Source organism: Stegodyphus dumicola, chromosome 8, assembly GCF_044657685.1.
Source record: "Stegodyphus dumicola isolate Sdum_Otavi_A_Nest chromosome 8, ASM4465768v1".
Lineage (NCBI taxonomy): Eukaryota > Metazoa > Arthropoda > Arachnida > Araneae > Eresidae > Stegodyphus > Stegodyphus dumicola.
Window position 1 is genome coordinate 96,232,585 of NC_140775.1, and position 16,081 is coordinate 96,248,665.

At 32.7% G+C, this 16,081-nt stretch overlaps 1 protein-coding gene across 2 annotated transcripts in view; it reads right to left on the bottom strand.

Moving 5' to 3' along the window:
- Sac1 (phosphatidylinositol-3-phosphatase SAC1) overlaps positions 1-16,081 on the bottom strand; it is a 74,453-nt gene that overhangs the window by 30,679 nt on the left and 27,693 nt on the right. For both annotated transcript variants that reach the window (XM_035377197.2, XM_085822148.1), the window contains exons 6-11: positions 15,032-15,091; positions 14,303-14,336; positions 9,419-9,606; positions 9,239-9,322; positions 9,085-9,153; positions 8,781-8,860 (exon numbers count right to left, since the gene is read on the bottom strand). In XM_035377197.2, coding sequence (XP_035233088.1) covers positions 8,781-8,860; positions 9,085-9,153; positions 9,239-9,322; positions 9,419-9,606; positions 14,303-14,336; positions 15,032-15,091 — 515 coding nt within the window. The remainder of the gene's footprint in view (positions 1-8,780; positions 8,861-9,084; positions 9,154-9,238; positions 9,323-9,418; positions 9,607-14,302; positions 14,337-15,031; positions 15,092-16,081) is intronic.

Consider the following 16,081-nt stretch of genomic DNA (forward strand, 5'->3'; position numbering starts at 1 on the left):
GGTGAGATTACTCTTCCCCCAACCTCAGTAAAAGACTAGGCAGCGATTTACTATTTTTTCACAGTCTACAAATACAACTTCTAAGTTCAATGGACTGATAGTTCGAAGGGTTTTTTTGGGCTGTTCCCTGGCATAGGTATCACAATGACAACAGCTTTCTTGCATGTTTTTGGAAAATCATGCTGTCTACATACTTAGTTGAAAAGGGTGGAAAGGGCATTTTAAAACCTTGGAAAGATGCTTCAGCATTTCATGACTGAAACCATCAGGACCCTGGGCTTAACCAAAGTGTCTGTAATAAAGTCTTCCTTGAGCCAGAGTAAAATTGCTGTTATAAGACAAACTGGTACAGCTGAAAGCACTGAGAAGTTTCTCAGAGCATTGCTTGACAGACAGTAATGCTTGCAGGTAGTTGCTGCAACCAGAGATGGCAGCAAAGGTCTCGCTCATTAATAATATCTGGAATTCCTTCTCTGGTGCTTATCTTCTCTTGGGCATCCTTTTCCAAAATGGAAAGTAAGTAGTCATTATATATTCTTCAGACTTTTCTGTCTTTCTCCCGTACTCATTTAGTTGCTGTATAGGATGTTATCCATATACAAAGGATATCCATAAGTCTCTTTGGAATTTACTTTTTACTTTGCTAGGATTTACTTTCACTTCTTTGAAGGTTATAAGGTTTGCTACAGTAGGATGTCAGCAAAAAGTACCACAAGCTTTTCTCTGCTTTCGTAAACTTTTTTTGGCACTGGAAATTCCACTATGGCTTTGGGCATTTTGGATACTTACTTGATGTCTTAAGGAATACAGTTTTTAGGAGCTTGAAGAATTTCATGAGCAATGCTTTCACTACGTCATTGATAGGTGCAATGCTCATCAGGGAAAACTATCACTATTTAGAGGATCATATCCAACAATAAAAGGCAAAAAAGGGATGGTGAACAAATGGTTAGGTCTAGTATAATAAAATGTCTTCATTGGCTAGTGGAAGTAGGTTTTCTCAACATTATTAAGGAGACAGAGGCTATGAACACTTGTTCTTTTTATCTGTCGTCCACATGCATTTATATCACCACTTCCTCATAGAGCATTATGGCTATGAAAATTACCTAAAAGCACAAAGGGGATAGGTAGCTGCTCTATGAGATCATCCTTGGTTTTCATGGTCATGCTGCTGCCCATAAGCCTTTGATCACAAAGTCCAACCGCACTGCTCGGTTAATGTGGTGCAAAGCACATCGAAATTGGACCGTAGATCAGTGGAAACGGGTTCTTTGGAGTGACGAATCAAGGTTCACCCTTTACCATTTGGATGGCAGAGTCTGGGTCTGGCGTCTACCTGGAGAACATCTCCTGCCAGAATGCATTGTGCCAGCAGTCAAGTTTGCTGGAGGTGGAATTATGGTCTGGGGGTGTTTCTCCTGGTATGGGCTGGGACCCTTGGTTCCCATTCATTAAGCTCACCTCCGATGCCTACTGTACTATTTTGGATGACAATTTGCTTCCTACGTTGTGGCAGTTTTACGGGTTGAACCCCTGTTACTTTCAGGACGACAATGCCAGTTGTCATGTTTTGACGTTAACCAAGGCTTGGTATGGTGCCAATGGAGTTCATCGAATGGACTGGCCTGCCCAGAGTCCAGACCTGAACCCTATCGAGAACCTCTGGGACGAGTTGCATCGCCAAATTCAGGGGTGCACTACCCGTGCAAAATCGGTGAAGGAACTTCTACGTCTTCTCCAAGCCGAGTGGAAGAAAATAACACTAGCTGTCATACAAAGACTTGTGGAAAGTATGCCCCGGAGGGTCCACGCTGTAATTACCTTTCGTGGAGGCTCTACCAACTATTGATTTTGAAAAGTTAGTTTTTCTTTTTTATCACAGGTGTATAAATACTTATTGGTAGTCAGTGTATTAACTGCAAGTGAGGACATGCAGTATTTCCAAAGTCATAATCAAAATTTAAATCAGAGAAAGAAGCTCAGACTATCAAAGTGACAAAAAATATATCTTTTGCGGGAGCCAAGAAAATTGTAGTACTGAATGCACAGCCACAATCAAATACTTCCTATGCCAGCCATCACCAATTAAATCAACTAGAACAAAAGCTACTCAAACAATACATAGTCCTTGCAGAAAACCATTACCCAAAAAATAAAAACCTAGTAATAGTGAGAAAACTGACAAAAAACAGCCCATAGTACCTCCTCAGTTAAAAGAAAAGCAATCTAAAATAAACTTCAAAACAAAACATCTCAAAAGTCTAGGAGTCTAAAGAAACAACTCTGTAGAAAATATATATGCAGAACCACTAGACTAAGATAATATGGAAACAGAAGAGGGGCTGAATCTCTCCACTTCCCCTTAAAAATCAAGAAAAAGGGACAGAAGTTCTAAACAATTCTGATGGCTACTCTCATTTCCTGGAATTGTTACAGCTTTCGTCACACTTTTGATAGTATCAGATAGCTGATTAGTGTTCAGTATTCTTGGAAATACAGGAAACTTTCTTAAACTAAATCATTGCATGAAACTTCAAAAGTACACCATGCAAATATAAGACCCTGGACTATCCAGTAAATGTAATTCAATTGGTGATGCCTCTTCAAGTTACTACTGTGCTTGAGATCAATGTGAAAACATTAATTACGATATCAGTCTGCATTTACCATCAAATGAACAGATAGATTAGCAAGACTTGGATGATCTCATAGAGCAGCTACCTATCCCCTTTGTGCTTTTAGGTAATTTTCATAGCCATAATCCTCTATGGGGAAGTGGTGATATAAATGCATGTGGACGACAGATAAAAAGAACAAGTGTTCATAGCCTCTGTCTCCTTAATAATGTTGAGAAAACCTACTTCCACTAGCCAATGAAGACATTTTATTATACTAGACCTAACCATTTGTTCACCATCCCTTTTTTGCCTTTTATTGTTGGATATGATCCTCTAAATAGTGATAGTTTTCCCTGATGAGCAATGCACCTATCCTTACAGATGGTATTCATTGAAACAATACTCCCGGATGCCTGTTGGAACTTCTCGCAGATAAGGGCCATCGGTTGGGTGCGGTTCTTCCGAATTTCTCTGGACAGCACTCGTCGGTCCCTATCTTCCAGTTTCGTTGGTCTGCTGACTCGGGGCACATTCCGACAATCACCGCTCACCTTTCACTTATTAATCACATAGGCCACTGTCGATTTAGGGTACTTCAGATCGCTAGATATGTCCCTTAAGGATCGGCCACATTTGTGACACCCGATAATTATACCTTTCTCGAAATCAGAGAGCTCTGAACTGCGAAGCATCTTGCATGCGACTAAAGCCGATGCTGTTTCCTACACGATATATACCAGTGGAGTCCGTGACGTACCTTAGGACCGCAGATATCATCATTTGCATAGGTGTCCAAATACTTATTGGTAGTCAGTGTATATAACATCTCAGCAGAACAACTATCACAATCATGACCTTCTACAAAGCATCAAGCCCTTGTGGGATTGATATGACAGGACATATAAGACTGACGAAAATGCTGGCAATCATAACATTGCATAGAGCTGGGTATATATGGTCTTGCAGGACAATTTAATTATCTGGCTTTAACCTTTTGTGGTTGGATTAAATTTGGAGATGGGTATCGTACTGGTCGGAATTAATTTCCGTCGATAGAGCAGGGATACATAACACGCAAGTTTATGATGGATAAACAAGATTTAGTAATTCTTTTGGGAACTTTAGCTATATCCTTATTCAATACAATAATTTAGTGACATGTTTTGCATAAAAATTATGTTTTATAATTCTCCTTCGTGTGATATTTTTCAAAACACTCTCCAACATGCAGGCCAGGTTTTCGAGTGCGTGTATCGCAAAAATAATTGGTTTGGTACCTTCTACCCTTAATCTTTCTGTTTGAACATACACTACAATCTTTACTTTTTACATTTTTACAATGCCGCAATATATGCAGTTTTCTATTAAGTCTTTCTTCCTTATGAGGTCGATGGTGTTCCTGGTTTTGAATCTGTTCCTTCACGAAAATCACCTACCAGTTTATGCCACCAATTTTCGAACGAGCATAAAATATGACATAGGTATCCTGTTCTTTCTTCTAGCTGAATTTTGGGGAATTATTTTGGAATATTTTAAGAAGAGAGATGTCTAATTACTGTTAAATACAATTTATAAAATATCCTTTGGAATTCTACAAGTTATTGTCAAACGTTGTCGATTTCATTACATTCAAAAGACGACTGACTCGCCACTGCGTCTTGCATGGTGAGCGCAGGGTCACAACTTTTGTTTAGATTAGATTACATTATCTCCAAATGATGGAGCACCATATTGGTTCGTGAAAAGGTTCTTTAGACATTGAGGTTCGTATAGTAAAAGTGTAAACTGATACATGAATGCATACAGTATACGATTCGTATAGTTCCTTACTGTGGTGGCTGAGAGCAGACATAAAACCGGAATGGTAAAAAGGCTTTGGTGGTTGAGAGCAGACATATGACCGGAACGGTAAAAAGGCTTTGGTGGCTGAGAGTGGACATATGACCATAAAGGCTTAATACTAGGAAGTAGATCAGACATGTTAAAGGTCAGGATAACATATTTTGTGTTAATCAATTGACCATCCTTGTGCATCTTGATTGGACCTGTGTCATCCATAGCTTACAACCCATAATAATCCTCTAAGTTCAGAAAATGCAATAAGAATATCCACTCTCACCCTCATACACACAGGAGCGCCTTTAGAAAACACACTTAAATTATTCCATTTATTGAGACAACCGTGACTTTTCTCATACTACTCAAACTACGAACTATGAACTACTTCATACTGTGCAATGTGTGACAGATACAACAGTACTATGTACTCAACACTATGTACCATGATTTGAATTCATAAACTGTATGCTGAACTATGAATGAACTTAAAAACTGTACACCGTGTAAAACAAAACAAACAATGAACCACATACCATAATCACTCCACACACCAACAAATCTCCAAACTGAAACACAAAAGAAATATATATACACATCTGTTAATAACTTATAGTAATTATTGTATTTATCCATTCAACTGCAAAGTACCCGTGTTAAGTATATCTTAGACAATATTGTGCTGCAATGCAAATTATGCACCATTAATATATAACTGTGTATATACAAATGCCCAAGCACAGCGTTAGCGTGCCCCATCAGGGTGCACTTCCATAGATGGTTAGTGCAGTGGGGTGATACCAGTTTTGCCCATGGCAATGTTTTAGTGCCCCCTGTACTTCTGTCTGTCTGTGCCTAGCATCACAGACATTCTATTCTGCAAATTCCTCAATGATTTCATTGTCTGAAATGGATTACAAGTCAAATTCAGAGATAACCCATTATAACTGATTTATGTTTTGAAAGAGATGTTAGCATTTTCTCTATTGATAGTCTGAGAAGAGAAGATTGTTTGGAAGATATTATTTCTATCAGCAGGTAGCTAGATCTTAATCATTTAATGTTTTTTACACCTCCTGTTTACATGAACCTACATAAGAACTAATGTTATTCACCTACACAACTAATGTACTTGTGTATAAGAAACAGACATTTTTTATAGTTCACCAGAACTGCTAATGATAACAAAACATGGCTTATTAGTTTCATTGGCAATTGCATTTTAAAACAAATTTCATATCTATTATTTCATATCTATGTACTCTTTTTGAAGGTACTTGAGGAATAATACAACTTGAATTTGAAAAATCCATCTGTAAAGAGAACAAAGAATCAGACCCAACGGCCCACTCACTATGCAGTCCAACAAGAAGACACAGGTTCCCGTACCAGAGCTAACCAGGTCTGTATGCAATGCGAAGCCCCACAGACAGCTTTCCCAAAAGCTGGAAACTGAAAATTTAACGCCAAGTCACTAAAACAAGGGCTAGTTACCAGCCAATTGTCACTAGCAGGACAGTCAAGTGGTTCCATTTTGACTGAAGCAGATGCCAAAGCAGCATATTGGGGACAATATCACCCCCTTCAACTACCAGGACTCTCCATTCCAGCCATATGGATCATCACACACAGCTATAGCATAGGTGTTTTTTTCCTCCATGAGAAACTAAAAACAAATGGTTGTAACAGTGTCTCACTTTGAGCCCCAACTTCCTGGGGAGGGGCAAAAGGGAGAAAAATATACAGACAGACAAGGAGAGTCAAAAAGGAGATGGGGAAGGATCACTATGGCTCCATCTCAACAAGATGGATATGAGGTACTCTTGAAAGGTTAATATAATACAGAGTACCTCATGATTGTCATATGAAGATGCCTCATGATTGTCTTATGAAGGGCTATCCATTATCATATTTACTCACATATTCCAATTGTTTCTTTACTAATTTTATTGCACATAAATTGAAAGGGTAAACATATATGGATACTATAATTTCTGAAAGACATGGCTACAGTATAAGCATAAATAAAAGCTTTCATCGATAAATTACCAGTAATTACGACAGTATCATTTATTTAAAAGAAACCTACCTTCCAGTAAGAATACATAGTAATATTAACATTACAATACCCAGCGAGATATCTTAATTTCTTATTCCCTATATCTTAAATCTTGCCTTCTGTTATTGTTATCTACTGAATACTCTTAGGAGTCAAATCATTCATGGCTGCTGGAATTGTTGCTTGTGTCATTTGTCACAGTCTGCAAGTCGTCACCATTGTCTGCAACTAATTTCTTATTTCCTATATCTTAAATCTTGCCTTCTGCTATTGTTATCCACTGATACTCTCTAGTCCTCAAATCATTCACTGCTGCTAGAATTGTTGCTTGTGTCATTTGTAACAGCCTGCAAGTCATCACCATTGTCTGCAACATTGTCAAGTCTGTTTTTCCATATGCAGTGATATTCAGAACCGTCAAAAGATGGCCCAATTTCTTGAAGCTCTTCACTATAATTGCATCCTCATTAAAAGATCATGCATCCAAACATCCATGAACAAATCAATTAGCAAGGTCAAAACAATCACTATGTGAACAAATCTATTTAAAAATTTAGTACAGGCAGCTTTTTTGAACGGCTTGAGGAAGGGGTGATTATGTAATAAAACATTTTCAGAACCTTTTGCTAAACAGTGTCAGGGATATACACGAGGAAATAAAGTATAAGCTTTACAACAGCAATGTCATAAACAAAACTTAGTATCTATATGCAGGGGTATTAACAAGAAACGCAAATATTTGTAAGTTTATTTTTAGTTATATTTATTTTGAAAACTGTAGATGGGATTAAGCAAACTAAGAAAACTAAGAATTCCAGAAATCAGATAACCATATCTGGAGATTTATTGCCATGTTATTGACATCAGCATGCAACTTCTGATCAGATTTGCTTATTGCTTTATATGCACATATTTTTTTTTGGGGGGGGGACAGGATGTTTTAGTAATGTCAGAAAACATTCAAGGCAATAACTTAGGTTACTTGAATGCAGCGAAGCACATCATACTTTTTGGTTATGGGAAGGCTTTCTTAAAAAGAAAACAAATTTAAAAATATTGTTACAAACACATTAAACACTCTCTGATGAGCAAAAGCCTTCCAAGCACACATGGTTTGCTGGTTTAACTGACAATACAAGATATATGGATATATTAGGTTAGAATAAAATGCATGAGGGCTTGTCGCTAAAGGCAAGAATGTCTTCACGATGGACTTTCAATGGAAAATTGTCTCTTATTTGTGTTATCCATGGAATAAACCACAAAAGCTCTACACATCTAACTCGTTTACTGATGTTTTAACCAGGGTCAAACTACTAGCGTTCAACGTTTTTATCTTCTCAGCCACTGGATGTACACATACGACTGAAAGACAATTGCACATTTTGCATATACTATTTTTTTTACAATTTTTACAGTTTGCCTAAATTTTGAGTAAATTGAAAATTAACACTAGAAATTTTTAAATAGTATTATTTAAATTTTCATTTAAAAAATAACTTTTCTCACTGGGTTGTTTTAATGAAATAACTACCAAATAAATCAAAATAAAATAAGTTTACTGGTAATTACAGTTCTGATATCAAAATATGAATTAATAAATAATTGCATGAAAGTGAAGAAACCAATCTATTTATTGCTTTCAGATATTAACAATTATCAAAAGAAATGGACTGATTGATAACTGAAGTTATCTTGTTGAAATACCTATTTGAAATACAGTCTATTACAAGAACAGTTGTTTGTTGCCATAGAAATTAGCACTAACCTATTTTTCATAAGCATGTCTTGAACTGCTTTTCAGTTTGCTGTCTTGCCACACTTAATGACAAATTGGTTTTGTCTTTCCTGTGGGTAAGATTTGCAAATTGTTAACATTTGCCAAAATAACAATAAAACATTTGGTTGCCTCCTACTTGAAATATACTAGCTCTGTTGCAACAGCGACCACTACTAACTCAAATGATATATTGGCAAGAGCTATTCTGCTTGACCGACAGTATGTTATTTGACAGATGTATACTATTTGTACATTTCTCTGTTCTTTTAGGCTAGGTTTACCCCAAGAAAAATACAGTTCTCCTTATTTTAGAGCTTTTTTTAGGTTGACTGTAATATAACAGAAAAAGAATAAAATAATACAATTGATTCTATAAAGCATTTAGTTTACCCTCTTTTTTTATACTTGCACTGTAGACTTTGATAAAAATTTAATAGCTTAGTTACAACCTTAAATGAATTAAAACAGAATAACAAAAAATTACTTTATATTGGAGTTCCCACACGAATTTACTACATCAGCAAGAGCTGTTTCCAATTTCTTTTCAGGTCCTTTGTGATTTATCTGAAGAAAGATAAAATTTAAAAAAGAAAAAAGTTAAGAATAAAACAAAAACACAAAAGTAACTAAAATTTAAACAAAGAAGCAATCTTTGCTGTTATACTTTATTTTAACAAAAAATAAAAAGAAATTACAAAGATGAAACAAAAAGTAAGTTTTTCTTTCCACAGAAAACTAAAGTTTAAATGATAAACAATAATAATATTACCACATAAATGATAACTTACTAGGTTTACTATGACTTGTTGTCCATAATTGAATATCTGATTGTCAAAATGCCTTTGAAATCCATCTAACTGAAAAAAATATAATAATTATCTTATTTTCAAGTTTTATGTGGAATCATAAAAATCAGCTATAACAAAATTAAAACTGACTTACATGATTGTAATTAAGTAAGGTAGGTGGTGGTTTATACCTCAGATCAGGAAGTTGACTCCAAAATAAGGGAATAGAGCCCCGAGTCTGAAATATTCCAATTAAATGCAATTAAAAATAAAAAAAAATTCTTTAGAAGTGAATCACATTATTTCATTATTTATATCTTACATATACTTATACCTGAACAAAAGAGCTTTTGCAGCCATCACACTCAACAATCTGTTCTGTTTCCACAAAATTTGCAGGTTGTCCATCACTATCCAAGCCACGCATGAAGAAACGAGTGCCAGCCCGAAAAACACTTCGACGTGATATTAAAGTCCAAGTAAAAGCTTTTTGATTTATACTGCAATTTTTAATTGCAACGACTATATTGAGTTAAGATTTAACATAATACAAATTTCAAAACAATGCTCAATCAGCTATTCTCCAAAATAATAATATACACAAGTAATGGCAAATAAATAATACCTTCAGGAATTGACAAGCAAAATATTTTCCCAAATATTAAGAAACAGAAAAACTACACAGAAATAATATGAAAATCTTAACAGGAAGATATTAAAAAATACTATTCTACTATTCAAAACAAAAATTCAAATTAAAAAGCTAACCACCTCGATAAGATATAACTAAAAAAGTAAGAAGTAATTCCAGTAGACGTGCTATAAGCTGCAGACATAAGTGGTAAAAAATATTTTACAGATCGAAAACTTGAAAAAATTAATTACTAATTATTATTAATGTTATGGAAAATTAATTAAATAATCAAAAAAGATAAATTACAAAAAATTAATATCTTTTTATAGTAGCAAACTTACAGTAAAGCATAAAAAATATATACATTCAAAAACTTAAGTTCAATTGTAGCTTAGATTACATCTACTGAAACTATTTCTTAATTTACTTTTTAATTATACCTTACCAAGATGCTTGTGAACGTATAATTTTTGTGCTTTCCTGTTGGCAAGTTTGGAATTATGGGAGGATTTTAATTTTGTGTAATTTAGCTTTTGCTAGATTACTTTTCTAGTATTTTGCATGGTTTGGTTAATTACAACAAAGCCCAGGAAGGTTATCTACCTAACAGAAGAGATACCTTCGCAAAGGACTTTTTAAAGGAAACTGGCTTGTATAGACATTACATTTGGGGAAAACCATGAAAACGCCCATGTATCCAGCCTGCTCATCAGGATTTAAAACCCGGTCAATCTAGCAGTGTTCAGCGACTTTATCGCTCAACTGCTGGTGGCTAGCATTTTGCATAACATTAATTTTTTCAATTTCTGGTATGTAATACATAAATAAGTAACACATGAAATATGATGGAAAATTATTAACTACACTGGCAACAGCCCTTTTAATTCCTGATTTTAATTTAAATACATCCTCCTTCAAAGACTCTGTACTGTGCCATTTGTATCACATTTTATATCTTACACATGTATATATATTGTTGGTGCCTGTACATTTAAAACTATATGACCCACTGTGAATCATATTTGCAAAGAAACTGTTGCTATAAAAATAAAGTACGAGGTTTCATTTTCTAAGATTCTGTTGCCATTTTTTAAAACTGTATTCAATAAAATTTTGAGTTGTGTGAGATAAAAATTTAATACAATCCATTAGTGATTATTCTGAGAAACTGGGCTAACTATCTGATCTATCAAACTGCAGTTGAAATAGCAACCTATAATTAAAATAACACAAAGAGTGTGATTGCTTCACAGAAGTCAACAAAACAGTTTGTCACAGGATATATCATATATCATTCAAGTGAATACTGGATAGAGAGGAAAAATAGAGAGGATATTCATATCTTGAAGCATACGTTTCAGAATGCTAAAATGGACAATTTTAGGCTTGTTATCAAAGAATTACAAGAAACTGTCACTTACCAAATGACAGTATTTAATTTTAAACAGTAAGTAGTATGCAAAAGATCCCACCTTTTTTGCCAGATTTACATGGATGAGGTATTATCTATATGAATCTGGCACTAGAGCTTGAACTTTCCAAGGTTTCAAAATAATACTATTATTTTTATATTAATAATAGTGACTATAATTAAGCTAACTAATTGGAGATGGGGGTGAAACTGCACATGTGATACAGAAGTGATTTTGAGCTTTCATTACATTTCATTTAACTTTTCAAATTTATATGAACACAATATTTAAGGAATTTTATGAAAACCTATGACAGTTTTCCATTCAAAGTAAAGGTAGTTATGAACATGTCAAAAACATACAAAAAGTTATGAACATACAAAAAGATATGCAAAATCTATTTTTGTACGTATTTATGATCCTTTAAAATTTTAGGGTCTGGTAATAATAAAGCCCAATATACACATGTAGAAATTACGGTTACAAAATATCAAATAGAAATTTCTCTTCAAAGGATTTTGGAGATCTTTGGGATGTTGGAGTTAAATCTTTTAAGTACTATTTGAAACAAGTTGTCAAACAAAACTGATTTTTGAACAATATTTTAACAATTATGACTTGATTTAAAGGAATTTTAAATTCCTGACCACTATCATACCTGTCTTAAGACACTGATGATTTAGAAGTTCTAAATGCAGAGCATTTTTTTATTAGCAGACCAATTAATATAACATCTGAGAAGATATAAAAAATGTTAATGTTAATAGGTTGAAATTATGGCAGACCATCACAAGATTGATAAAAATTATTTGGAAAAAATGGAGTTCCAATTATTTAAGTCATTTACAATAATGATCTAAATGGCAAGTACTAAAAACCATATAAATATTGGAGGCATGAACTTAATTGATGATAATCTGCCTTGTTTTAGATGGTCAGCTAATAGCATAATAGAAGCATTTTAAGGAAAAGATTAAAAAAAAAAAAATCATGGGTAACCAACAGGTACATTCAAAAAAGACAAAATTATCCATCTTACAAAATTATCCATCTTACCACTAGAAAAATGAACACAACAGCTATTAAAAATTAACTTCATTTATCGAAAAATTAAAGCTTTGGAAAACATCAAGTTGAACATGGGAATTTAGCAAACTTACCTTTGTTTTGGAGGGAAAAAAAATATTATATCTCCAGCAATTCAGCGAATCATTTGATGAATACTTTTCCAAGTGAAATGTAAACAAAATTAATAGATGGATATTCAATCCTAATTTTTGATCGAAATTCATTGGACAAAAATGATTTTTTAAAAGATCTTATCAAAATACAAGTTAATATTGGTATGGAATTTGAAAAACTAGATTTAGAACAGTTCTGGTGTCAACAGTCAGCAGGTTATCCATAACTAGCAAAAGCAGAACTAGATTTTTACCATTTGTGACCACCTACTAGCGGCTGAGCGGTACAGATAAAAAACACTGGTGGTATGGTCTGGGGTTCAAGTCCTAGGGAATGGGCTGGCTCCATGGGCATTTTTGTGGTTTTTCACATGTGTACAAACCACTTTCCCTTTGGTAAGTCCTCCACTAAGGCATTCATCTCCCTAGGCAAGTAGCCCTTGTGTGCTTTGCTGTAATCAAATAAACCAAACCATTTGTGACCATCTACCTTTGTGAAGGGAATTTTCGACACTTCTGCACAAAACAAAAGCCAGAAATTGCTTAAATGCATCCGATGACTTATGCATGGCACTTTTAGAAAAGGGCTTCATCTTAATAGAATTATTGATACTGTTCTGTTATTGGGACCGGATTCAGGTATCACCAAAAGCTGATGATCTGGGAAAAATTCGAAGCATTAAAAATAACTGCCAAAATATTTAAATTACGATATAAAATACGAGACGGTTTACTTGAAGAAAAATCCAATGGAAAAAAATAACAAATATTTGTAAAATTATGAAATTTTTAATGTAAATTAAACAACTTGCCAGAGAAATCAGAAAAAATTCATTTCATGTTTTTTTGTGCACTTTTTTAGATTGAATAATTCTTCATTCCAGAAGAAATTGTATGGAAGATATTAGGCAAATCCAAATTTTCAAATCCATGGTAAATACAATAAGAATAAAAACTTAAGTAACCATTACATCTTTGAAATTTGCATTCTCATTGCAAATTTTGAAAAGACATTCTTTTACTTTTTCTTAAAAAAAAGTTAGCATACTAGCGACTTTAGAAGTAAACACTGGTGGCTTCATATGAGCCAATCTCTTGGTGAGTTTAGCAAAACATCTGGCAGCCACTCTGCTCTCAATAACAGAACAGTACCAAATTATTATGAATAAACAACCTAGCCATTAAAATTTTAATATTGTTTTTAATATTATATAGTAATAAATAACTGTAAATAACTGTAAATAAACATGGCATTTGTTTACGCAATGTTTTTTCTTAATTAAAAAATATACACACATTTTATTCAAGAATAATAACTAACACGTGTAATCAGGTTACACCAAACCCAGCGTGTTTGAAGAAGACTTTTCCATTTTTGGCGAAAAATCGCATAGTTTGGTGTCTTCTTTAATAAGCAAAAATGGTCGACGGGATTTTCTGTAAGTGCCACTAAATGTTATGATTTTTTCCAAATGCTTCCACAAAAGGAAAAATTACAACTTTTTTTTAGCAATAATACAGAAATTAATTAAATGCTAAAATTTTACATTATTTTCTGTTAGATTCAAATTCAAGCAAATATTTTGCAGGAAAAGTCATTATGTAAAACATAGCACTCACATTTACTCTGATTTTAAATCATCAACAAATATAAATTTAAAATATTAACAAACTGAAATTAATAATGGTTAATTACAGTTTAAAGAATAACATCATATACATTATTATATTTAAAAGAATTTAAATACCTAAAAAAATTCTGAATAACCATACAAATGTCAAAGAAAACATATTAGAAAATAAAATTATTATAATAAATTACATCATTGAAAATAAACAATAAAATTGATTTTTTAATAGCTGTTAAGATATAGGAGTGAATGAAACACACATACAAAATATATAACATTCTAACTTAGAGAATACTATGCTTAATAACAAATGCAAAGATATTTTTATATTATAAAACTATTTTAAAAATATAAGGATACATCCATGTATAACAGGGAGCCAATAATTTTGCAACTAAGGAAGGAAAAAAGTCACAATGCAAACAAAGGCACATTTCAACTTATTATGATCAACATGTTAAAAATATACACAATTAAATAGTTAAATGCATTCAAATTCTATGCTACTATAATTTTTAAAAAGGTACAAAAATATAATAAATTAGAAAATCAGTCATTCATATTTTTATCACTTTCATTCACTTAACTTTCTCTGAATAAAATTCTGACTTGACTTGTTTTGATTATATTTAAAGTTGTTCAAAACATAAAATCAGATTTTATCAGATGAACTACCTATTTCTGATATTTTTCTAATGCTGACATAACTTTAATACAAAATTCACACCATATCACAAATATTTATATAAAAAATGTTGGTCAGCTAAATTCTTTTTTCTAATGTTTTAGATTTTTCCCTCTTCAAACATACTTACAAAAAAAGTAATTTGTAATACTACTTCATAATTGATTTGAAAATTTTTTAAAATGATTAAAATGATTTGAAAAATGAAATGCATAATGATGAAAAGACATTTTATTATTACCCATTAAAAATTCACTTCTGATACACACATAACCATAAATTTAACAGATTTGTGACAAAGAAAGGAACTTCAAATCAGCTTTTAAGCAAGATAAAACATAATAAAGTACAGAAGTAAAGCAAATGCTAAAAATGCTATATATATTTAATTAAAAGTTACATACTTCTTGTTGAGCAAGAAAATCACGCATTAAGTGAGCATTCCAAATAAACCTCTGATCGGCCTGAAAATTAACACATTACCACAACTGTATAAATGAAAAATAGATTTACATATTAAATCATATCAAAATTCAGAACTAAAAATGATTTTTATATAGAAATAAATTGGAACAGATCTTTTAAAATTATACAAAGGAAATAAACTAATGCATATTAAATACTAAAGCTAACACTCAGAGCCACAGTCACGACATTGTTAGCCAGCAATTGATGAATTCCTGTAGATGAGATTTCACAGTTGGAAATTATCTACTTATATTATATGAACAATTATTAGCATTCTAAGTTAGATAAGAATAAATTTTGATAAGAATTAAATGATTAAATTTCCTTACCTAAGTATAAGTTTCAAAAGAAAACTGCACAAGATAAGAAAACATTTACTACTCACAATTAATACAGTTTAAGAAAACATTAAGCAACTTTATCTAAAAAAAATTTATGGAAAAGGTGAGGTTATGTTATAGCACTGAGGGGGGGGGAAAGAGAATGATTCTGTACCAAGATACAAAAATGATATTAGATACATCTTTTATTAATTATAGTAATGCCACACATATTCATACAAATCATCGATCAAACAAGTTCTAGCTGAAGAAACCCTGAAGTGAAACGGGAGCACAGTGTAAAACATTTTGAGAACCCCTTAATAAAAGTTATCAATACAATATATAAAAAATTCTGATATGTACACCATGATTTCCTTGTATGAAATATTAAATTTCCTGCATTTCATTTAAACTTATTTCCACGAATTTCATTGGAATTTCTCATTTAATTAATTTAGTTCTCACTTCATGACAAGGCAAAAATACATTAAAACTCAAAATATCTATATTAAATATTGAAAGATATAGAAAAACATAAACATCAAATACAGTTAAAACAATAAAAAAAATTTACAATTAAAATTACAGTTTCTATACAAAAACAACCAATTCGGACAGCGGGCAAGTAAACAGACTGTTTGGTGCGCAAAACTAAAAGTTTAC